At 41.1% G+C, this 24950-nt stretch overlaps 1 protein-coding gene across 1 annotated transcript in view; it reads left to right on the top strand.

The window, feature by feature from the left end:
• The window catches only part of TG (thyroglobulin), a 149399-nt gene that overhangs the window by 109819 nt on the left and 14630 nt on the right, over window positions 1–24950 (top strand). The window contains exons 42-45 of the mRNA XM_039549565.1: window positions 7672–7836; window positions 8583–8750; window positions 17699–17880; window positions 21986–22093. Of these exons, the coding sequence (XP_039405499.1) occupies window positions 7672–7836; window positions 8583–8750; window positions 17699–17880; window positions 21986–22093 (623 nt within the window). The remainder of the gene's footprint in view (window positions 1–7671; window positions 7837–8582; window positions 8751–17698; window positions 17881–21985; window positions 22094–24950) is intronic.

Below are 24950 nucleotides of genomic sequence, written 5' to 3' on the forward strand. Positions count from 1 at the left end.
AACAGATGAGGTTCCTGTTGCAAGTCACTACTGAAGGCACTTTTTATCTATGGGCTGAGAAAAACAGGGAGGTTTTCAATGTATTGCATCAGGGCTGGTTTTAGCAGATATAAAAACTGAGGAAAATAACCCGGTTTACATTACTTATAGAAAAAGGGTTTATTTTTTTTTTCTTCTTCTTCTGAATTTATTTATCCAGTAATGCTCATTCCCCAACTGTTTTGTTTTATGCAGTTTTGCTATTTTTTTCTGACAGACAGGAAGAGGCACAAAGCATTGTTTTCACTCTTATTGAGTCTCTATAGGAATGCAGCCTTTGCATTACGCTTCACTCTGTACCCCAAAATATCTGTCTGCAAATATTTGAAGCTTAAGATCAGCAATAAAGAAATATGGATTGAAAGCCTGTCTATGAAGCCCATTTTCTCATTAGTTGTAAAAAGTGCAGGGACTGTCCTCATCTCAGTGTCTGAGATGGAGGAACCAAGATACTGGCCTGTTAAATAACTTGAGTAAAGGCACTGAAGAATACTGTATTGTGGATATGAATATAGAAGTCAAAGGGATTTATTAAGGTTTGCCCTTTGCTTTTGTAATCAAGATGTGATCTGAAAAATTCATATCCGTAACGTTGTATAGGAAAATATAAAAAAACCCCAACAAACCCAAAGAAAACAAGATAACCCACCAGAAAACCCAACAAGCCCAAGCAGATTTCCTACTTCACACCAGAGTAGCTCCAAGTAGGTACTTATGTGGGAGCTGTTGTGTAACTGCTGTTGAAACCAGGAAACACCGATCAAATCCCCAAAGCTGTGCAAAAATTGGTAATTTGCTAATTTCAGGAGAATATTCTTTCTCTTTGATGGGCTGTACTAGCAGTCCTCAGTCTGAAGGGACAGGAAAGCACTAGGGAGTTTGATAAGCTGATCAGTCCATAGCACAGCTCCATGGTTACCCAGGCCAGTTATATTTTGATTGTTTAGGACCTTCTTGCTTTCTTCAAATCACAAGGATGTGACATGCATGTCCCTTAATGGCATTCACCAAACTGATGAACAGTGTCTCTGGAATTACTAAATATCATGGGTTAGGGGATGTCTGCATGTGCAAATAGGCAGAGGCAGAGACTTTTCCTGATCCTTCTCACCACCCTCTGCCTTAGGCTGCCTCTGATGATCTTTGTGCCTTTACAAGAAGTAAGGTTACATCCTAAGATGCATGTGGGAATGGGCCAAGTCTCAGTCTCAGCAGGAGAGATTGGTCACACTAAAGGAGAGGCTGGACTTGCTTGATAGAGCGTGATGTGCTGGAAACACAGCAAATCGCAGACATAGTTTGTACCGTGCTTGTAGAGGAACAGATGAGTTTGCAGAGGAGGGAGGTAAATAGAATTCTCCATTTGTGTGTCATTTCTGCCTGCTGCTGGTGGCTGTCTGCTCTTGTGTAATGATGAGAGCTGGTTTACCCTTTCAGTGCATTTAGCTAATAGTTTTAAATAGGATAATTGATAAGGTAGTGTTTACATCTAAATGTAAGAAAGTGCTTATATGAATTAAGTGGGGCTTTGTATGTCATCTTAGAAGTATTCATATCCTGTTATTCAAGTCACTAACCTGACACAGGCACTCTGTGAGTCACTTGTGAGAGGAACATTGCCCCTGCAGGGCTGCCTCTGATGTCAGCAAAGACAGGTTTGCAAAGGCTGATATACAAAAAAGAAGTCTTCCTTCTTCAAAATGTTATTTTTGATATAAGAAAGAAAACCCTTGCCTTCCCCCCATTCTTATATGGAAATTACAGTCTAGTAGACAATTATGGAGGGAAAAGCGTTTGTATCTCAGTCTCCCTTTCCATTGCTGGACTGATCTGCCAATTCCCTGTTACACTCCCTGTGCTGGTGTTTGCCAGGTGTCTGCCAAATGTCTTCTTAGCTGTGACAGAGACTCCCTAAGCTGGTCCCAAAGTTTTCTACTTCTTCAGGCTCCTGAAGCCAGACTTCATGAAACCCTGGGCAAATGACATTAATGTCATCACATAGAGCCCTGCAGCCCTGGTGTCTTGTAAGCACTTGTCACTATGCAGAATTGGATGTCTAAGGAAAAACAGTGCAGGATACTGGAAAAAAGCCCTGCAAGAAAGAAGCAAATAGGCTCCAAATTAAAAACAACTTCTGAAAATATTTTAAATCCAGTCTGTTAAAGAATAATCTCCTATGATTACTAGAAAAGTGAGTCAGTGGTCACTTAGTTGCATCTTGCTTATTTTTGCAGGGAGAAAAACCAGGATTTAAATAGTATCTTTAACTGAAACTGAAATCACCCTCAAACAGAAATAAGGTGCCGTTGTCTGTCCATGAAGTGATTATCTTTACGCACAAACTGCCAAGGAGAAGGCTGTGGTGTCCATTTCTCCATGTCTCTGAGCCCAGCTTAAATGCTTCATGCAAGATCAGGCATTAGTCAAACACAAGCCATGCTTTAAGTGATAGGAAGCACTTGAGCTCAGCAGTCAGGAAATGGAAGAGCCCTGGCTGTCCCGGAGGTCAAACCAGATGGTCTGACAGATACTTCTGGCTGGGAACTGTGTGCATCTGAGCCTGGAGAGTGCCTATTTTTAACAAATAAAATATTGCTGTACAGCTGGTTCTTTTGGGAAAGTAGAATTCTCAGGACAGTTTGCATTAGATGTCTTTTGATCTCATTTTTGGGTGGTGTTATTGTAATTGCTGTTTGTGTTGCCTGTAGCATGGTTCAGGGCAGACAAAAAGCCTGCTTTGGTGGCAGCCTTCAGAGAAACTACATTCACTTACAGGGAGTGTGTGTGTTGAGGAGACAATGTGGCTCAAGCAAGAATTTAGTTTTCAAATTAGTTTGGAAAAGAACAAGAAGTCATGATAAGAGGACAGGAAGCTGGGTTTGGGTTTGCAGAGTGTGGGTGATAAAACCTAGTTCCAGTGAAGTTTCTAATCATTTGATATGTTCTGAATAATTTTTGAAAAATTTTGCAGAAGTGAGCTTCCAAACTAAATGAGGAATCAAAAGACATTCAGCACTGCAGCTTATATGGCAATTGTCTTTTCCAGATATGTTGTGAGACAAAGGTACAGAGTACAGTGATAGAACTGTGGTGGGTTCACTCTGGCTGGACACCAGGTGCCCACTAAACCTGCTCTGTCACTGCCCTCCTCAGCTGGCAGGGGAGGGAAAATATAATGAAATTCTCATGGGTCAAGATAAGTACAGGGGGAGATCACCCACTGGTTACCATCATAGACAAAACAGGGAAGTTAGTTTAATTTAATTTAATTTAATTTAATTAGTTTCATTTATTACCAGTTAAACAGAGGAGAATAATGAGAAGTAAACTATTATTATGACTCTCTGTAATTTTCCACTCTCACTCTTCCTCCCAACACTACAATTACTTCATTTAGGCTCCCTCACTACCAAAACTTGGTCACACAAACCAAGCACAGGTCCATATATTCTTCTTTATCATCTCATCAGAATAGCAGCAAGAGCTTGTGGAGGAAGAATTGGGATGGTCAGGATAGCACCAATGAAAATCTGTTGAGCTATGATGTCCCAAAAGAGAAGTCTGCAAGAGGCACCAGCCCCAGTTCAGCTGGTCACAGCCTGATATCAAAGTGAGACTTCACCGTCACATAAAACTGATTCATCAGCTTCTCACCATTGTCAGCTGCTACATTTCCTAGTACCTGAATTTCTACTGTGTAGCTGAACCTCTAATATTGAAAAGAGAAATTAAGAAATGCTAACAATGCCCCTGCTCCCTGAACTAAATAGTACTGAAGGCTTTGCTTCCCATTTTCAATGCCATCATTTGTTGCAGCAGGTGTATTGCTCAACACTGTAAAGTTCCTCCTATTCCTACAAACTTCGGAGGGCAGTGTAACAATGCTGCTGTGGATTGTGTAACACAGTTGCAACTGCTTCTTCTTAGCAGTTCAGTACTGAACACTTTCGACTGGGTTGTTGTCAAAAATGTCATCAGAACTTCCTCTGTTGACAGTGGGTCCATCTGTGAGGACAGCTAAAACAAGAAGTGTGTGTGGCTTCAGTTCCCTGTAAATCCCTTCTAAACGATGCTGAGACAGGAAATTCCCAGTGATGACAAGGTGGCTAATGACTAATTTTATTGTGAATGTAATTTTTTTAGAGGTTTGCTTTAAAAAAAAACTCTGCAGGAATATCTGAAGATTTCACTTGTTAGTTTTAAATGTGAATTTTTTAGTTCTTGTGTTCATAGGTACAGGAGAATTCCTGGTGAATTAAAAAACAGAGGACTAGCAAAAAGAACACAGTGTTTGTTATTCTTGAGCTGATCTCATTATTTTTGGTTTTCTGATTCATGATTCTGTCATGTTGATGGTAATATGGGTATCATGTAATGGAAATAAACAGGCCCTCCACTATTTCTGCTTCTGCCTAAATAGTCCTATTTTTTAAAACACGCAAGTCCTCTATTACTGGTTGCTGGGACTGATCCCACAAATAAATTATATTTTTATAGGAAAATAAGGAAATGCTCAGTGTAGCTCTGTTATTCTCTGTGTCCTGAGCCAGCCTCTAACATGGATTCAGTGTTTAGGGAAGATTTCTGTTTAATGTGAAAACTGCAGGCTCAAAAAAGAAAGAAAATTATTTCAGGGCAATGCCAGCTTCTGTTCTCACTTATTTGTTCCTGAGGGGGTTTTTTGGCAATGATGAAGAAACAACGACCCTGAATTTTGATGTGAATTTGAAAAGCAGAGAACTGGTACAATTTGGCTTGCATAACTTCTTCCCTAAGAGGAGCCATGTTTTTAAAGTCTGAAACATATTTTGGAAGCACCTGGGAAGGAAGCATAATGGTATTGTTTTCAAATACTGCTTGAATGATGCCTTGTGTTTCTCTATCACCTGCTTCCAGTCCTAGTAAAAATTAAACATGATTAAAAGTTGTAGATACCACATGTCTTTCAAACCCCAAAGATTTGGTCTCTTTCAAACCCCAAATGCCAGACTTGCTTCCTGAGTATGAGTGTTACCAAAAAAAGCAAACTGAGGAAGTGGCTGTTAACATGGAAAATGGAAGAAATGTACAGAATAAAGAGCACATAAACCTGTTGTAACTGCTCACAGAAGGAAGAGAAAATATCCACAGCCAGCGTAAGGCTCCATCAAGCTCTACTCCCCTCAGAAATGTATTTGCAGAAGTTTGGGGTTTTTCTTTTACTTGTCGAGCTTCAACCATATCTACTACTAGCCCATATGCATCCCATGCTGTGACATGAAGATTTGCCTGCCCAGGCTTTTACTTCTGCCCCCATGGTAGAGAACTTGTGGGACACTTCTATCCAGAACCTTTTGTAGTCTCTGTTTTACTCAGTACATGACCTCGGGGCAATCTTTCAGGTTGTAGATATCTGAGACAGGGAAACTTGGCACAGCTTTTAAAGTCTCTGGGAGGAGATGTATTCAAAATCAAGCACACACCAGGATGTTTTTCTTGGTCCCAGTGAATTTTTGGATTCCATGTATCATCTGATTTCAGTATTCTTTCCCTACCAAACCTGGCCTTTTAATAGGGCAACTTCAGAATTTCCACAGAAACTTACACTTTCAAAATTTGTGAAACTTTTGGTGTTGTGGAAACTGAAGTCCTTTAATTTTTTATGATTTTATTTTGTTTTGTTTTAAATGAATGCCATTTGGAGCTACTGGACACTTGATAAAGCATGCTGGTCACGTTCAGATCTTATGTGGAAGAATATGTTTGCCAGATTAGTGGGTAAATATTGTGCAATCCTGGATTTAAATTCTCTGCTATATTGAGGGGGCTCATAATTCCTTACTCCAAATGAAATGCAAGGAAACTACTCTTCTGAGGGAAGCTGACGTGTTGTGTTATCCATTTTCCAGTCTCCCTCATCATAGCTCTGACAAACCTGCTCTTCCAAAGGCCAGGTTAAAATACATGGTTCTCATTCCGTGCACTGGGGACCCACCCACAGACAAGATACTCTCATCAAAGATATTTTTCTTTCTCTCTCATGACCAGCTGAGTCAGTGCACCTAGTCAGCAGCTGGCAAATATCGTGCCTTACAAACACAAAATAGGCCACTGCAAATCCCATGAGAGGATAAAGCCCATTGCTCACTCGAGTTCTCATCTAAACTGAGTGCAGAAGTGAGGAATAAGACCAAGTGGTATTTATTTCTTCTTCTTTAGTTCTTCCACCCTCTTAATACTGAAGATGGCTCTTCTAATAGCCTACATTAAAGAAATAGGCTTTTCCTTTGCTTATGTGCAACCATCTGCATCTCAATCATTAAGCTAATAACAGCGCTTATTTTCCAGATCTGTTAAAAAGTAAGAGAAACCTTTCAGGAAGGTAGCACTGGAAATTTGACATGCAGTGAACTAAAAAGACTGTCTCTATGCCCAAACAATAACCTCTTTCTCACTATTTTTTGGAAACCAATTTCTCCAGTTGTGAGCAATGGTATCCTATTAGTATCAATGGCTCTGCTTTTTTGAAATATAAAAAATGTCCTGGGTGCTGGCCAGGGCTGCACAGAGTTCCGCGGGCTCAGAGGTTTGAGACAATTTCAATTTAAGGATTTGCTGTTGTTTTCTGTTTCTTTTTAACTTGCTTTTGCAGACTTGTAGTTATGCTTTGAGCAAATTCAGTAAGAAGTTAATCAGTTCAATAGATCAGGATCTTTCATGTCATGCATCTAGGGTGTGGGGTTTTTAGAGGACAGAAGCTAATCTTAGCAGCTGTTACAGTACACTGATGCAAATGTTTGGAAATTAGTCATTTGAACCATGTCAGAGCTATTCCAGCCTTTCTGTTCTAGGTCAGATCTTATCAGATTTAAGCTAATTTATCTGCATTTTCAACAGGTAGTTTTCTTGTTTACTCAAAAATGTTGTGCCATCCTTTCTTGTTAAGAACATTTTCTATGTTGGCATAGCTGTAGGAAAAATGTGAAGAGTCTGGGGTAGAGACTCGACTGTAGCCTGTGCTCTGGTTTTGATCTTCATGCTCTGGTTGATCTTCTGCAGTTTCTTTTAATCTTTTGTTCCTCCTTCCTCCATTCATAGCACTTCCAAACTCTCACTGCTCCTTGTGTTAGCTATCTTCAGTTTCTAGCCAAAAGTAATTTACACTCAGTGTGAATACCTAGTGCTCATTTGTCCTTGAACCAGCATTGTCCCAAGGTAGAAATAGCTCTTCTTTATGGACATCATGCCTGCTCTCAGTCCTTGTTTATCAGAGCTATGATAAAACTCTGCTTGGTCTCCTCTTATAAGATGGGCTCTCCATTCCCTCATGTGTCTCACAGCACCTTCTTTGTATCTGCTTCTGTCTCAGTGTTTCTCCTTCCAGCAAAGTTTTCAGAAAGATTTTTGATTTGGTTAGGGACGTAACGTAGACACATCTCAGAGCTTTTCCAAAATAACCATGGCAGAGCTGGAAACAGCCAAACCAGCCCTTCATACCTTTGCTTTGATCTTTAGAACTTGCTTATTTTGATTTAAAAGCCAGTGTTTTACCTTCTGCAGCTGGACAGATTTTGCTTCTCATCTTTTTTCACCAGGGGACCAAGTGTTCTGACAACCTATGTTGACTGATACTGTGCGTTTTTTTTTTTCTAGGGAGGCTCAGCTTTTTCTCCATCATCCATAATTACTACAAGGAGAGCACAGACCCAAGCAGCAGCCCTGGCTGAAGATGTGGGATGCCCTTCATCCACAAGTGAGGAAATTGTAGCCTGCCTTCGCCAGTTGCCTGCTCGTGTCCTCAATGATGCACAGACTAAGGTACAACATAGCAAAACATATGCCATTGGCAAGAGATCAAAAAGTTTCTATTCATACAAAGCTGTGAGAAAGCTTAAAAAAATAATTTACTCTGAATCCTTGTGAAAGAGGAACTGGACTATTTTTGGTGGAGGGAAGTTGTTGTCCATGACATCCAGCTCTGAGCTATGAATACTCACAGTTTGATTCTGCTTTAGACTAAATTCCTTTTACACTTCTTTTATCATGTCTTCTAAAATAAATCTAAATATAGTTTTTTGTGTTCCTTCAGTTGCCTCTTGTCTGCCCCTGGGTGTTACCCTAGAGGAGAGACAAATGTCTGTAGCTTTACTAACAGAATTTATGCAGAAAACTAAGCAGGGTGGGATGTCATTGAAGTGGGAGGCTTGTGAAAGCTGCAGTATAAATAATTCTAGAGATGGATCCTTTACTCACAAATTAAAACAGCCACTGGCAATAAATTTTCTGATGAGGACCAGCACAGAGTCAATCCCTCATTTAAAATAACATTTTTATGACTATAAGACCATCATTTCTCTTGGCCTCTTCAGCTCATTTCACCCACTGAGATTGTCAGCAAAATCATTGTTTCCTGCCAATGATGAGTTTGCATTTGTAGTACTTGGTAACTTGTTCACTTGAAGGGTATCAGATCAGTTGAACTAAGCATAAATAAAATAGTATTGAAAGGGTAAGCTAAATTAACTGCACAATTCTTGCTTTTTTTTTTTTTTTTGCCAACATAGCTGCTAGCTATAAGTGGCCCATTCCAGTACTGGGGTCCAGTGATGGATGGAATTTACCTCCAGGAATCTTTGGCTAAGGCCCTGCAGCGCCCTCAGCTTCAGAAAGTAGATCTGCTCATTGGAAGTGCTCAGCAAGATGGGCTTATCAGCAGAGCCAAGGCAATTAAGGTGGGAACACACTCCCTGTTAATGAGCTGATGGTATCACTGTGATTACGGTGATGACAATAATCATATGCAGCCTGGAGAGATGCTTTTTGAGTCTACAAGTTGTGAACTATGTTCCATGGAAATATGCAAATACATTGTCCTTCTCCAGCCAGTCATAGTCAGGATGATTAATGGCATAATAATATTTGTTGATTAACATTTCTGTGGCATATATGAAAAGGTAAGAGATCAGAAGTGATTTAGCATTTATGTTTTACTGTCTTTAAAATCCTATTTATATTTCAATCTCAGTAGTACCTCACAAAGAAGAAAGCAACTTGATTATGAGTTTCTTCACTACACAGCAGGATTAAGTCAGCATTTTGGGTTTTTTTTAGCAACCTGTTTCCTCTGTTGCCTCCTAGAAGTATATTTTCTTGTAAAGATGATTCTGAATATGGACTAGCTGTAACAAAGAACAGCACTGGCCTCATGTGTGGTCTAAGGTTTCCAGACATAAACTGGTGAAACCAAAAAGAATTGCATCCATGCTGTACTGTTTGTTGCTATCTTGCAAAAACTGCGGATTTCATCTCTTAGAAGGCAGTGAAAGGTCAGTCCCAGCTTCTCTCTGCTGGTAGTAATAGCACATAGACCAATTTAATTCAGAATTAATGGCCCACCTAAATTAAGTTCATATTACTTGTTTATTCTCTATCAGAACTTTCCTGCTCTTATTTCATGTATTTTCCTCTTTTGGAATCAATTGCAAGAGAAAGTCATAGGAAAAAGGCACAGAAGATATAGTGTGATGCTGGAGGCCTGCAGATAATGATCCAAACCCTATGAGAGGTTTGGAGGTGTAACCTCAGTGACCTCATTACAAGTCCTGTGATGAAGACTAGGAAGTGAAATTATTTCCTTTACCACTGTTTCTGCATATTACAATTGTCTGCAAAATTGAGATGAAATTCCATGATGTATTAAAAATTTTGCAACAAATCATGGTGGTGGTGAAAGGCACAAGTGCTAAATCCCAGCACCGTCAGATTGAAATGAAAAGATAAAACACTTGCAACTGAGAGTTCCACAGAAAAAATGTTTCCTGTCCAAAAATAAAATCTGAAATATCTTTTTTTTAAAAGGCTTGCAGAAAATAAGATTGGAAGGGAACTCAGTATGCTGGTGCAACTCAACTGTAAAAAGGGTCATATCTACTGATGATTCTTTTTAATGCACATTTTCCTTTATTTCTCTTCTCCTGTGGCTTCAGGTTTTTAGGACTTGAGGGAATATGAATGCTTTGACCACTCTGCATTCCTGTCTGCGTTGTTTTCTTAAAGACCTGCTGTAAGGTTAAAGTTTCCTGATTTCTCCCTTGTTAACATGGTTAGGGCATTAATTGCTGGGAAATGGTAATGCTCCTTCCATCACTGAGCTATTTAAGAACGTGCATTCTCCAGGCCCTCAGCAGTGTTTCCAGGTGCTGGCCACGACCATGTATGGTTGCAGTCAGTCTGATGATGAAGTCCTGAATAAGTCACAGATGTATTTAGCTGCAGGGACAGAAACTAGTGCAGATGGTGTTTGTTACCTGGAAGTCTGTGCCCCATTTCCTCTGTTACAAGTATCGTAAGAGATCTTTAACTTGTGCTAAATGTCCCCTCCCCACAATAGACTTTAAAGAAGGATTTGAGACAACCCACACCATATCCCACCCATCTACATTATTAATTTTAAGGGTTCCTTTGAGGTAAATCTGACTTGCACCTCTCTAGGAATACTGAAATCTGGTTTTACTGGTACACTAAGGAGTGTGGAAAGGCTTAGCTGGTGGACAGAGCACTGAACTGCACCTGGGGAACCAAGGCATTACTAGTTTGCCATTGACTACAACCAAAGTATTCATCTGTTCTAAAAAGAGGGAACCAAACCTCCCTGGGGTGAAAATCCCCCTATGGTTGTGTTCCTGCTCTGCAGAGAGAAGAACCATGCATGTATTTCAGTAGACAAACACAGCTAAAAGGTGCTCTGGCAATTTCCATCTTCTTTAGGATGACTGATTTCAGTGTAGACAGTGCAAAGAGTGAGGGGTAAAAGCATTTACCCCTCTGACTTGCTCCACTGGTTTCTCAGGAAATTCAGTCAAGGACTTGCTCTACTAACCCTAATCCCTGTTAATACTGATCCTGTAAATGATAAGGAGACACTTTTAGCCATTTGGATGTAAGCAAGCTTGAGACATGATGCAAATCTTATCATCTTAGACTGGAGCTGCATTCAAATTTTAGAAACTCTTTGCACTCTTCAGAGAGAAGTGAGAGTGAAACCTCCAGATCAGAAAGTGGAAAATCCAGCTGGCACCATGTTGTTCTGTGGGATCCTACTGGCATTTGGTTGTGCTGGGTGTCTCTGTACTCCCACCGCAACGCTGCGCTTGTCCTTATTAAGGTCTTTGCTATTAAAAATGAAAGACAGAAGGCACCACTTATGTGCTAGCAAAACATTTATGTTCAATTTGCTTACAGTTAAAGGCTGAGGTCTCTCAGTGATGTTTGCAGCAGAGAATATGCCAATGAAATGTCCATTTTATGGCATTCACTGAAATGCTTATTCATGTGAACTGAGACAGATTCATCACTTCCTGGAGCACTTCCTACTCATCCCCAGTGCAGCCATCAGATGGTTGAAACTAAGTGAGAAACAAAGCAGAGTTTGTTAAGGGAATGGCAAGTGGTAGTATAATGCATTATTATGTGACATATGGAGTGGTTAAGCCTGAACCCATTTACTGCAATTCCCATGGCAGATCTTCAGGGAATATTAGCTTTGAGCAGTCATAGATTAGGGCAGCTGAGCAGAAACTTCTAAAAACGTTGATTTCAATTCCCAAGTGGACAAAATTTTATCCCTGTCCTTTATGTGATGCTCAGGTGGGAGGACCTAATGGCATTACATTTATGGATTCATTCATGCTGCTTTATGTTTGTGTTTATCTGTATATGCATGTAGGTCAGTATAGCCCAGGCTGTATCCTCCATATGTTAAATGCCTACTATGGAATCTCCACTTTGCAAGGATTTAGTTGAAAGACTGAGGTTGTACTTCATGTGTTTTCTTTCTTTTTCTTTCCCTCCTTAGTACAATCTAGTGGGGTGCAGAACCCAAATCCAGGACATAGGGGAGTGTGTAGATAGAAATCTAGTTTATTTTCCTCATGTAAGCAAATGGATCTGTGCAGGACAGAATTTCCATCCTGCACTATATTACAGTCAATTTATTTATGGAAAAAGGTATTCAGCAATATACAACAGGTGGCAGATATGTGTATATTTATTGTAATGACCAGGGGAGAAGTGTTCTCCTAAATGCCATCAGTGAGGAGAATGGGCTGAAATCAACTATTTGCTCCATATTGAAACTAGTTGGAATTCCTGGAAGACTCTGCTAGTGGCTGGCAGATCTTTCACCATCTTTTGTGACAGTGTTTGTCAAAAGCCATTTAAGGCCTGAGATCTGTACATACACAGTTAGTTAGTTAGTGTTATCACTATTTCAGTTTGTCGGAAAAGTACATTTTGCCCCTTAGAAGATGTAAATATTTGGTCTACCTACTGCTACAATCTCTTTTTAAGTAAAACACTGGGCCAGATTCACTCATATGCTCTATAAGCTATCCTGTAGCAAAAAGAACAGCAAGCATTATTTAACTCAATATTTAATCAATGTTTATGATGTTTTTGAATCATCAGAAGAGTAGAAAGGGATGCACCTGCTGCCTTTAATTATTTTCTTATATACTTTCTTAGAAAACCCCATTGTGATTCTGAGATCAATTCCTAATGCCTCTTTAAAGGATAGCAAAATGTAAATTATTTTACATAATGTGCAGCTGTTTCTATTAATCTGGTAGCAGCTGTTGTATCTACTGTGGTTTGAAAATTGTTCCCTGGTCATATATTTTCTAATGGAAACATATGTTGGACATGGAAAATCGGTCGAACTGAATCTGTTTCTGGGAAGTTAAAATATTTTGTCTTTTTAATGTTTAATGAATTTCATTTTCAACATACTGCTTTGGTTTTGGCTATCATGTTTAAGTCAGATGTTTAAGTTATACTGTAGCCAAAGCAACACTTGAGAAATGGACTCAGGTTGTGCTATTTTAGTGCTGTTTGAGGGCTGAAAATTCTCACCATCTCTTACAAGTGCTAGTTCTGTTTATCATCCATCTCTGCCTGCTGAGTCCTCTTTCATCTGACTCAACATGTCTTGGGGGCCCCACAGTGTTACAAATTATTGCTGAGAAAACTCTGAAAATTGCAGAGTTTTTGGGCCATTTTGAAGACCACAGAAACCAGTACATAGGCACAGTGAATCAAAGAACAGAATCATAGAATACGTTGAGTTGGAAGGGACCCTTCAAGATCATTAAGTCCAACTTGTGTCCCTGACACCCCAAGAATCCCACAACATGCTTGAGAGCATTGTCCAAAGCCTTCTTGAAATCTGTCAGGCTTGGTGCTGTGACCACTTCCCTGGGGAGCCTGTTCCAGTGTCCAGCCACTCTCTGGGTGAAAAACCTTTGTTGACATTTAAACATTAACCTTCCCTGACACAACTTCAGGACCCATTCCCTTGGGTCCTGTCACGGGTGATGAGAGTGGAGAGATCAGTGACCGCCCCTCCACTTCCCCTCACAGGGAGCTGCAACTGCAGTGAGGTCTCCCCTCAGTCTCCTCTTCTCCAGGTGGAACAGACCAAGTGACCTCAGCTGCTCGTCATACAGCTTCTCCTCCAGACTCTTCACCATCCTTGTAGTCCTTTGAATGGTCTCTAAAAGCTTAATGTCTTTTTTTATTATATTGTGGTACCCAAAACTGCACAAAGTTCTTGAGATGAGGCTGTCCCAGCACAGAGCAGAGCGGGACAATCCCCTCCCTTGCCTGGCTGGAGATGCTGTGCTGATTTAGTAGCATCAGCAAACTTTCTTTGAGTTTTGTGTCCAGGTCATTAATGAAGATGCTGAAAAGAACTGGGCCAAGGATGGAGCCCTGTGGAACCCCACTAGTGACCAGTCACCAGCCTGATGTCACCCCATTCCATATACCCCTTGGTGCCCCACTCATGAGTCAGTTGCTCACCAGTCATGTATCACAGTTATTCAGGTGAAAGCTGGACATTTTTTTTTGGAAGAATTGTGTGAGAGATAGTGTCAAAAGCTTTATTGAAACCCAAAGAGATTACATCCACTGGCTTCCCCAGACCAACTAGGTGGGTTACCTTGTCATAAAAGGAAATGAGATTTGATAAACAGAACTTTCCCCTCATGAAGCTGTGCTGGCTGAGACCAATGACTGCACTTTCTTTCAGGTGATTTTCAATACCTCTCAGAATAATCTTCTCCATTACTTTACTAGGTACTGAAGTGAGACTGACAGGCCTGTAGTCTGTGGGGTCCTCCTTCTTGCCCTTGTTGAAAATCAGGACAATGTTCAACAGCTTCCAGTCAGCTGGGACCTCTCTGGATTCCCAAGACTGCTCAAAAATCATAAAGAGAGGCTTTGGAATGGCATCAGCCAGCTGGCTGATGAGAATTTTGATGAGAATTCTCAGCTGAATCCCATCTGGCCCCATAGATTTGTAGGGATCCAGCTGGAGCACGAGATCCTATTGAATGAGGGCTTCGGTGGATCGATGCCACGTTCTTTCCACAGGGTCCCTCGTGGAGACACTTAGGCAGCACTGTGCCAGCACCCACGCGTGCACACAACCTCACCTTCGCAGGTGGTCGCGAACAGCCGCTCACACACACAGTCTGTGCACGAACCGGAGACAGAGAGGCGAGAGGGGTTCTCTGCGTGCAATTCCGAGGTGTTTAATGGCAACACACCCGAAGGAAACAGAGGCAAAAAGAACCCAGAACTGAACACCTGTGCTGGTTTTATCCCGAAAACTCCCAAAGGTGGGCAGAGCATCCAGAACCAATAGTCTGAGGGCTAGAGGGCAGAGGAAAGGTTGAGTGACATAACAGGGGCCAATGGGAAAAGGGATGGGAGGGGGGAGAGCGCCAGTGACCAGGAGAGTCTAGACAAAGGGAGAACTTTCTGGCACAGTATTGTAGGGTAACTTGGGGGGTATGAAGTGGACTTAGCCACTGTAACAAGATCCCACACAATTTCAGAGTTAACTGGGAGTTGATCTTTCTCACAGTCATGGTCTTCTAGCTCAGGGCACTGAGATCCCCTTGGTCCATCGGCTGTGTTGAAACAGGGACAAAGAACGTATTAAACATCTCTGCCTTGTCCATGTCCCTGTGTATGAGGTGACCATCTTTATTCTGTAAAGGGTTGATACTATTTCTACACTGCCTTTTGCCATTAATATGTTTGAAAAAACTCTTTTTATTGCCCCCACATTTCTGGCAGCTTCACCTCCACTTGAGCTTTGGCCTAATGAATTCTCTCCCTTCAGTGGCAAGCAGCATTTCTGTATTCTTCCCATGTCACCTGACCTTGTTTCCACTGGGCATACACCTTCCTTTTTTGCCTTATTTCCAAGAGAGGATCCCTGTCCAGCCAAGCCAGCCTCCTGCCTCTTCTCCTTGACTTCTGACATTGAATACCTAAGGCTGACCACACTAAGTCAGCTCAAAGGACTGTTTAGCACAAAATGTTGTTTCCAGCAGTGGTTAAAATAGGCTGCTTGTAAGAATAGAGTAAGCGAATCTGACACTGCTGGTAAGTGCTCTCCAAACCTCTAGCACCTTGCAGGTCAGGGACTTCCTATACTGAATTATCTTCCTGTATTTAAAAACTATCTTTTTTTTCTTTTTTTTAAAATTCAAAAACTCGTCCATGAAACTTCATCTTCACCAATTTTTGGCATCCACAAAACCATGTGGCAGGGAGTTCCTCAGCTTAACCATGTGTTGTTGTACAATGATCCATCTCCTTCTCTGTGATTTTCAACCATAACTTCGATTTGATACTTGACCATGGATGAGACAGCGATGGATCAGTTCCTAGGTTACATAATCAATACCATAAGGTTTTTTCACTTTATTTCTCTCTGGTTTAAGTATCCATGACAGATGTAGAATAAGGTAACATATAACTTTTAAAAAGCCAACAAAATGAAAGTATTGCATGAAAGTTGCTTGTTCAGGTTGATTTATACACAAGAGATTGGGCTTTGCACTGCCACAGAAAAGCATCTTTTCTTACCCACAACTGCTAGCCCCAGTCTCCAAATGAGAGATTCTTAGCTAGATAAAACAATGCTTCTGCTGGTTAGTAGGAAGCTGAACTGATGTGTTCTGAAGCTGTGATGGAAAAATTACTTTTGAATTCAGTGAACTTGCAGTCAGGTCTTCAGTGATTATTTCTATTTCCTGCAGAAGAATATACGTGTCCTTGATGGTTTTCAGCTGAATGATTCTGCAGGCAAGAGTGCTGTGCAGTTTCATATGTGGCATTTGTGTACATGAAGTGATGTGTCAGGAGTGAGCTCCCCATCTTTTTCGATGTACAGCTGTGTTACTAAAGCTGGCACCCCATGACTCTTTCACATTGCATGGGCCAAAATCTAGCAAAAGAAGAATCTGTTACAAATGCAAGGAAAATTGCCAAGATCTTCCTGGACCTTGGTATACTTGGTAGAGTTTTGAAATCCCTTAAAGTCACTTAATCAAAATGCACAGAGCATTAGTATTCTAAGGACAAACCTCATCCTCAGCACATGGGAACTTATTTTCCATCTTTCATTTCTGTGAATCTACTGAAAAGTTATTATTCCATCTGTACTTTCTGTATAGGGTTGTGGAAAGACCTTCTAGCAGCATGATGAAAACCAGCTGTGGGCCATCAAAATAATATATTAAGTAAAGCATCTACAGTAACTAAACTGGGCAGACACTGGCCTAGTTTGCATCAGACTGACTGCCCAGAATAATAGAGGTGGTTTGGTAGATCTTTTTCTCTGGAATTCTTATCCAAGTTTCAACCAATATGGACCTCTGTAGAAAGGACTTGATGCACAGGAAAGTTCAGGGTTGATATTTCTTTTTGTGAAGTTGTTCTGTTTCTGAAATTGATATAAATTTTTTAAAATGGTGAAAAGCTTGAATTGATAACATAAAAAACTTCCTCAAAGAAAGATGTGTTGAAAAATTCCAGCAGTCTTTAGCTTTGGTAAAAATATGTTTGGATACACAGTTTGGCATAGAATGTGGTCCCTGTGACATGGGCACTTTGCTCTGGGGAACATACCTTTATGTTAGGAAAGGTTTCAGACCACAGATCTCAGGGAAAGGGCATTTCACTCTGTTGGTTTCTCTGAAAGGCCCTAAGGGTTATGAAGTTTGAAGATCATGGCTGTTCCCTGCACTGGGATTTGCAGGAATGGAATTTCTCTTCCAGGTCTAAGGCAGATGTTATTCCAGAAAGGACCTAAACACAGAACTTTAGAGCAGCCATGTTTCTTTGTAGGTGTTCCCAGAAGAGGCAGAGTGACATAGCTGTGAAATGGCCTATACATGTTTGCTTTCTGGAGTTTTTAAAGTAAAAGATCAGTATCTCCCTCTCTCTCTTCTAGTTTTCATTCAGGGAGACCATCAGAAAGACAGAGTAGGACACACATGCAGTGGAGGACTTTCCCTTGGAACTACTGTGAGAGCCAGCAGGATTTCTGTTCTGTTAGAGGTCCATTGGCACAGCTTGGTACCTATGATTTGGACTTACTAGATCAGGGTTTCTGTCCTATAGTATGTCCAGAGGAAGAATATTTCTGGTTGGTGACTGTTTTGGGAAAGCAAAAGTAGGACTGTCCCTTACTCAATCCCCTAGGAATCAGAGATCACAGCAGAGGACTTGTTCCAGCAGAGGGAGATCTGAGCCTACATTGTTCCACTAAAAAATTTATCTTTTGGTTTTGTTTCTGAATTCCATGTATGCACTTTTTTCTCAGAAATTTGAAGAAAGTCAAGGAAGAGCCAACAGCAAAACAGCCTTTTATCAGGCTCTGCAAAATTCCCTAGGAGGAGAAGAGTCCAACTCATTCATTGAAGATGCAGCTACATGGTATTACTCCCTTGAACACTCAACTGATGATTATTCATCCTTTTCCAGGGCATTGGAAAATGCCACCCGGTAAGAAAGTCATCCTAGTACAACTGTGTGATTGGAGTTTTGCAAGGTTTTTTTTTGCTTATCTCAAATGTGCATTTATATTCTGAAAAGCTTGAAAAATTCTTATGCAAATGAAGAGGAAATGGGGACTATTATTTCATTTTCTGTGAGGTTTCCAATGTCATTGGTAAACAGAAATTGAACTAATTTTTATGTCTTGTGCAAAGTTTGACATGTCTTTCTAGAATTGTATATTGAGTTCAGACTACTAATGCTGCTTTTTGCATTTTCATGTCATAGATGTCTGGGTTGCTTGTATACTGTGCACCAACTGTTCATTGAGTTGTCTCATCCCTGTGACAGTAGAATTAATAGACTGCCTTTTATTCCCAGTACCCTAATTATACAGTCAGATACTTTTCCTTGGTGGTCAAGTTTGAAAACTTTGTTATCAGCAATTACATATATATTTTTTTTTTTTTTTAATGAAACCTGCAAAATACATTTCTTCACAATGTCAGGCGCAACTTGAAGCCATTTCCTCTTGCTTGTTACTTGGGAGAAGAAACTAATCCTTACATCACTACAGCCTCCTTTCAGGCTGTTATAGAGAGCAATAAAGTTCCCCCTGAGCTTTTTTTTTTTTCCTCCAGGCTAAACATCCCCAGCTCTTTCAGCTGCTCTTCATCAGGCTTGTGCTCCAGAATATTCCTTACTCCATTGCCATGCTCTGGACATGCTCCAGCACCTCATGCATGTCAGCAGATGAATGAGCAACTTGCCTCCAGTAAATGCACTCCTATCCTTTGCATTGAAATTTTGCATGGACCTTTGAGAGATGGAAGTTGAGCTGTGGGCCATGTTCACACCACCTCGTGTATGTGCATAGCTTTGATGCCTAAATGACATCAGGGTCCAGCAGTTCTGGTTAAGTCAGTCTGCAGAGTCCATTGTCCATTGAACTAAGACTCACAGCAGTCATGACACCTTTGGTCAGCCACAGAGCCTGGTGGATGTCTTTAGCTTGGGACACACGCTTGTTTGGTCTGTGGAGAAGACTGGAGTTTGCTGTGTTCCCCATGGGCAGCCAGTTTGCTTCAGCCAGTTAAAGATCTTAAACTGGGGGAGTGGTTCAGTTTTTCTGAAAGGAGACAAACTGAGGAGAAATTTCCTTCCTTCTCATTTTCTACCTCTGAGCAAATTCAGGGACTGAATGTTTAAGTGGAACAGATTTTCCAGAAATGAATCAAAAAACTCTTTCCCTGTTCCTATCTCTGCTTCATGAGCAGATGCATTATGAAAACTCTACTTTTCTAATGTGATGTGGTTTATAAACTGGTGGCTTGAATCCCAGTGGGCCTGTCCAAGATGTTTCACCTCTGTTCTGAACTGAGTCATCATACCAACAGGCTCCTGGTATCTGCACTCTCAGCGTTTTCTGTCCCACTGTGAGCCTGTCCACAACACCTCAGAGACAGGATTTTCCTCTTATTCCTCCATCAGAGCTGCAGAGCATTGCTCTGGGGGAGCCTCAGGGAGCAGGAGATGAACAGGAGCCAAGATTCTCTTGGAAACAGCTGATCCAGAAAGTGGACAGTGGTTTCTGGGTGGTCCAGGTGTGCTGGTGCACTTAGGTCATGGAGTAAACAAGCCAGAGGGTTGTGGGCTGAGCTTTGTGCCATTTATCAGCTCACACATCTTGCCACATTTGTTCTCCCCTGTAGCTTGTCCCAGGGATGGGCCTCCCATCACTGTGACATCTGGGGCCACTGCCTGCAGTACACGTGGAAGCACTGTGGTTCATGGGCATCAAAGCCAGAACTTGTCTTCAGTCTCCTTCCATCACCACTGTTACCCATGGGGGTTAATTCTTTAGATCAGTGATGTTTTAAGCCATAATAAACCACTGTAGGTCTTACATTTTAACCATTCTTCCCATCCAGAGATCCTTCTATAAGGAGCTGTTACAACACAGGGCTGTCACATTTGATCACTGACATTAAGCCCAGGACTCCATGTGGTGCAAACATTGACTTTTGCAAAGCTGCAAGGGCTAGCACGCCACTCATTTCCAGCAGGAATAGGATCCACCAACAGCTCCTCAGGCTCAGCAGCCTCCTGGGCACAGGGATTACCTGCTCCCTTATGACATGAAGCAAAATGCTTTGGCTAAGGAAAGAAGTGAGTGGCTTATTCCTGAGCAAGCAGAAAGCTGAGTAGTGAGAACAGGGCATCTGATGATAATACTTTGCTTTAAATGCTTTGGAAATTTCTCCAGCTACAGCAGAAAGTGAGGGGAAACAGTAGGTACAGAATGAGAGTCACCTGTATCAGCATCACATACATGGTGGAGAAAACAGGTAATTGGTTCTGGGTTTTTTGATGGTTGGTTGGTTTGGTTTGAGGTTTTTTTCTCCTTAATTTTGTTCTTTTTAACATAAAATACTTACTACCAGCATAGATGTGTAAGCCAAGAAAAGTTTTATGTCAGGAATTAACTACTAAAGTTTTAACAGGATTACAAAGTGTGATAAAGCAACATAAGTGGTTGTTATAAACTGCATACATTGTGCACATTTTGTGGTTTTAAAATAATTCCACTTTTAAATTTATTTTAGCTGCAATTCTCTGGTATTTTTCCCAAGTGTAAAATTAGTTTCATTTTCTTTTTCTTTCCTTTCCTTTTTTCTTTTTTTTTCTTTTTTAACTCTGGTATTCCATGCCAGTAAGAGACAGACATTTCATTTTTTGTGGTTACTATGTATTTAGGGCTTTTTCTACTTCTTCAGAATAGCTGACTTTTTTTTCCCTCATAACACCAACTGAGAATCAGTTTTAAGTGGTGCAATGTATCTCAAAGCATTTCTTGAGAGCTATTTCTCTCCCCAGCCTCTCTAGTTTTCAAAGACCATCTGCTCCTCTAAAGCCCCATGCTGGTAGGCATGTGAAGAGCAGTAATTTTTGTTTCATATGGGTGTTGTCAACCATAACTGTCAAAGAGCCCTGTGGTCAGTCAACCCAAAGCTTGTGGTCCCACAGATGAGCTTAAAATAAACTCTGCTGAACCAAGATAGCTACCCAAACAGTGCCTTTCATAACCATACTAGTTAAAAATAGCAGCATGTTTTTATGCTTCTCTGATGCTGTTCGTTCTTGCACCACTCTTTTTTTTTTTTCAACCTACCAAGTCTGAAGGAGAAGCTGCTGTTTCAGATTCACTAAACTGGGAATTGAAACCACCCACTTCCTCAGCAGATATGTTTGTGTGCACTCATGTAGGTAAAGGTATATAAACGCCCACAGCATGTGCTGAGTCCTCAGGCACATGAAGAATGGGGAGTGGTGCTTTATGTATATATAATACCGCCTTGAGGAATCTAGATATATTGCAGTAAGGCCTTCTGTCCGCTACCTGCCTCTCTTGAACTGCTTGTGCTTCTTCCAGCTACTGCTCACCCCACCTTCCAGCCCCCCTTCTTGGGGCAAAGGAAGGCAGGAAGGTTTGGATACGTTTGCTTCACTTGTACCTTTTAGACCTGGTGTTAAATTGATCATTTAACTATCTCATTGTGCTCTTATTGGGTAATCTTTCTCTCCCAGACATGTTGTACTAGGAATTCCATATTGATGAGCCCTGCAGGTTATCTTCAAAAGTGGTCTCTTACCTCTTCCAGCTCTGGAAACTCTACCCAAAAAATCACACAGACACAAATTCAGAAATTACATTATTAATCCTTAACACAGGAAATATATAAGACCTTATATTAGATGCCATTGCAACCTAGTGGTGCCAGAAATAACTTAAAACTATTATAAGCATGGGCCCTTATAAACTAGACTAAAGTGGGATCGGGTTTTTTTGCCAGGATATTTCTTATGTGTCAGATCTGGCTTATTTACTATCACTGTTCAACACTCCATAAAACAGCACTTTTAGTGAATTCTAAGCAGTATCGGTCTCATAGAGCGTGAATGTGGTTTCCTTCAGATGATTTGAAGGCAGAGATATGACCTGCTGTGGAAAATTTAAAGAAAACTATCAAGATAGAGGTCTGTTGCTTGTGGGGGTTCTTCCCTTTTTTCCTTTACACAACTGTGTCTGTTCTCTGCTCCTTCTTTTTATCAGTGACCAGTTTATCACATGTCCCATCATAAACATGGCAAGTCACTGGGCTTCTGCTTCTCGAGGAAATGTCTTCATGTACCATGTACCTGAGAGCTCCTCACAGAGCAGGTAAGGAGATGTATTTTATTATGTTTCTTGGATTATTTAGAGTTTGTAAAACCAGGGCTGACTGCTTGGATATGCTATGGAGTAAATGAATAGATGTAGGTATCTCAAATAAACAGTTCAGATGAGCAAAGGAGGGATCAGTCTCTAATAAATTCTTTGACTATACAGGAATGCTTTTTCTGAACTGAGGCATTTCCCATGAGATGTCTAAATTGAGTTTCCCCTTTCCAGCTTACCTACCTTGACCATTTCCAAAGTCAGCCTTTCAGATTCCTACTCTGTATCCGATAAATATCCCACAAAGAACCAGAATGTGGTCCAAGTCATCGGGGAGTCCACAGCTCTCAAGATAAATGGGATATCATTTTCAAATAACTCAACATTAATATAACACTGCCCTTTTTTGAGGTCAGTGCAATTGTACCCCAGTTGTACTGACTGGCCTTCAGTGTGGATGAGCTCTGGGATTTATTCTTTCCTGCTCCAGCACTCCAGACTGGTGACTGGTGCCGGCAGACTGTCTCATGGGAAGAAAAATATTTTTGCACACAAGCATTTGTGGACTCAGGCTCTGTGTCATCCTTCATTTTAGAAGCTTACTTGAATAATTGTCAGCAGGATAATTATATTTTTGGCAGAAAGGCCTAAATGGCTGTGGGAGATGCAATGTCTTGTTGGGCACAGAACAATCTGGAAGGCAGAGGCCTTTAAGGTGACCTTCCCTGGCTGTATTTTAGACCCAGCCCCTCACAGAAGTCAGGAAGAGGCACTGATGTTTGCAGACAGTGGTCAGCACTTTGGGGTGCCTTGTGACTCACCAGAGAGGCTCCGGCTCTCAAAGGCTCAGTGACCAGAGACTGCAGCAACAGTCGCCCCTCCTGTTCCCTGAATCCACACCCCGGGGTAGCAAAGCAGACAGGGATGCTCATCCTCATACTGCTTCCTTATGAGGAAGCTGTGCTTGTTCCCTGCTCCCTGTACAGCCCCTCATCTCTCTCCAGGAAGGCTTTTTGAGACCTTTTCCTTTTTCTCAGGCTTCCTCCAAAAGGGCTCAGGGGAGGGATGGTGGGTTCCTACTGGCACCATTTGATCCTGTGAAGTTCCCTGCAAAGTGCACCAGTTTTTTCCCTCCCTGATAGCATAGTGAAAAAGCATTTGAAAGAAGCCAGCCCAGATCTAGGTTACAGATGAAGGCCATTATGCTGTGGTAACACAGGCTTGCTTTCTTTTCAACTGAGGAGTTAATCCTCAGGGAGCCGTTATTTTTCTGGCAGCTCCAGCGGGAATGTTCACAGTGCTCCATTTGGCTACTGATAGGCCCAGATCAGTGATTTTTACAAGGCTCCAAACAGGGCTGAGCTATGGTATGCCAAAAATCCAGCTGCACAAAAAGAAAAGATATGTTCTCAAATGAGCTAGCAAGTTTTCTCTTGCTTTGAAGAATGACAGTGACCCAGTCATCTACTATTAGATCTTATTTGTAAGTAGATTAAATAGTACTTATACAGTTAAGACTCACTGGCTTTGAGGCAGTGATTTTGAATTGATAAGAATTTTCTCTTCTATCAAGCTGTATTTACGATTTCTCTTGTGCTCGTGTTATTTAGCTCTCCTCACACTCTCCCGTGCAGCAATAGTTTACATAGCATGTAGCTACAAATTTTAATAATATTTATGTTGACACTGGTGTTCAAAGCTAATTACTTTAACTATAGTGCTGAAGTTATTAGTTTGCTTTTTTATAACCCTCTTTAAAAGAACAAACAAAGCCAGAATGCTGTCTGAAACTTGCAGGAACGTGAGGCAGAGGCTCAATAGCCTTAAGTTAAGCCACTTGCAAGGAGAAATGACCCAACTTGGTATGCTGTATGACATTCTTACCCTTTTTGTCTTTTTTTATCCTTAAGTGCCATTAAAATAAATGCTGTTTAGGTTGCAAAGCAAACGCTTTAACAGAAGTTGCAGAATTCAGCTTGTCTGTGTATGGGAGGATGTCAAGTAACACTACAAGGTGGCTATTTATGAAGTGATACCCTCATTTTCCTAAGGGACCCCACACTAGGTCTTCTGCTGAATATGTTGCAAGTGTTTTGTTTAAATATTGTTATTCATTCATTCATTCATTCATCCCTAGATGAATCTTCCTTTATTCTTCATCCCAGTTTTGCCATGACACCCTCTCTAGAGCATTCCTCCCTCCGTGCAGTGTAGGTGCATTGCAGGCTGTCCAGCAGCCTCACTCATGCCAGTACTGTTGAGAGAAGGAGTTTTGTGTGGGAGGGTGGCTTTAGCTCCTAAAAACTGGGAAACCATCAGGAATCTGGAACCAGCAAAACGCAGTGCTTGGGAATATTATTGGTGATTTGTCTTACCAGACTAAAACCAATGATGTTCATGAAACAGCCTTCTAGTAGAGTATATAAACTAATCTTGGGGAAAGATCTAGCAACCATGTCCCTACCTTCTAAGGGATTTTCATAACCACTAGAAATGAGTCCTGGCCGTTTTCAAGTTCTTCTTTGAGAACTGTGACTCCTCGGAGGAGTAGCAGAGGTTTATACTCTCCCAAATAACCTACATCTTAGGCTGGAAGGCAGGATGTGTGCATTTGAACTTGCTCAGCAGAAGCGAGAATAGAACCCTGCAAACATTCTATTAAATGCCTGAATGGAAGAACTCTGTTACAGCCATTTCTTTGTGTTAAAGAATGCAATAGCCAAAGTATGATTTGCACACAGTAGTCGTGTACCTTTTTGATAGAATAATGATTTCTCAACCAGTTTGCTGAGATATAAACCTTCATTTGTAAAAATGGGAATAGGGTAACATAAAAGATAAAAAAGAGGGTTTTTTACTT

This window comes from Corvus cornix, chromosome 2 (assembly GCF_000738735.6).
Source record: "Corvus cornix cornix isolate S_Up_H32 chromosome 2, ASM73873v5, whole genome shotgun sequence".
NCBI classification, from domain to species: domain Eukaryota; kingdom Metazoa; phylum Chordata; class Aves; order Passeriformes; family Corvidae; genus Corvus; species Corvus cornix.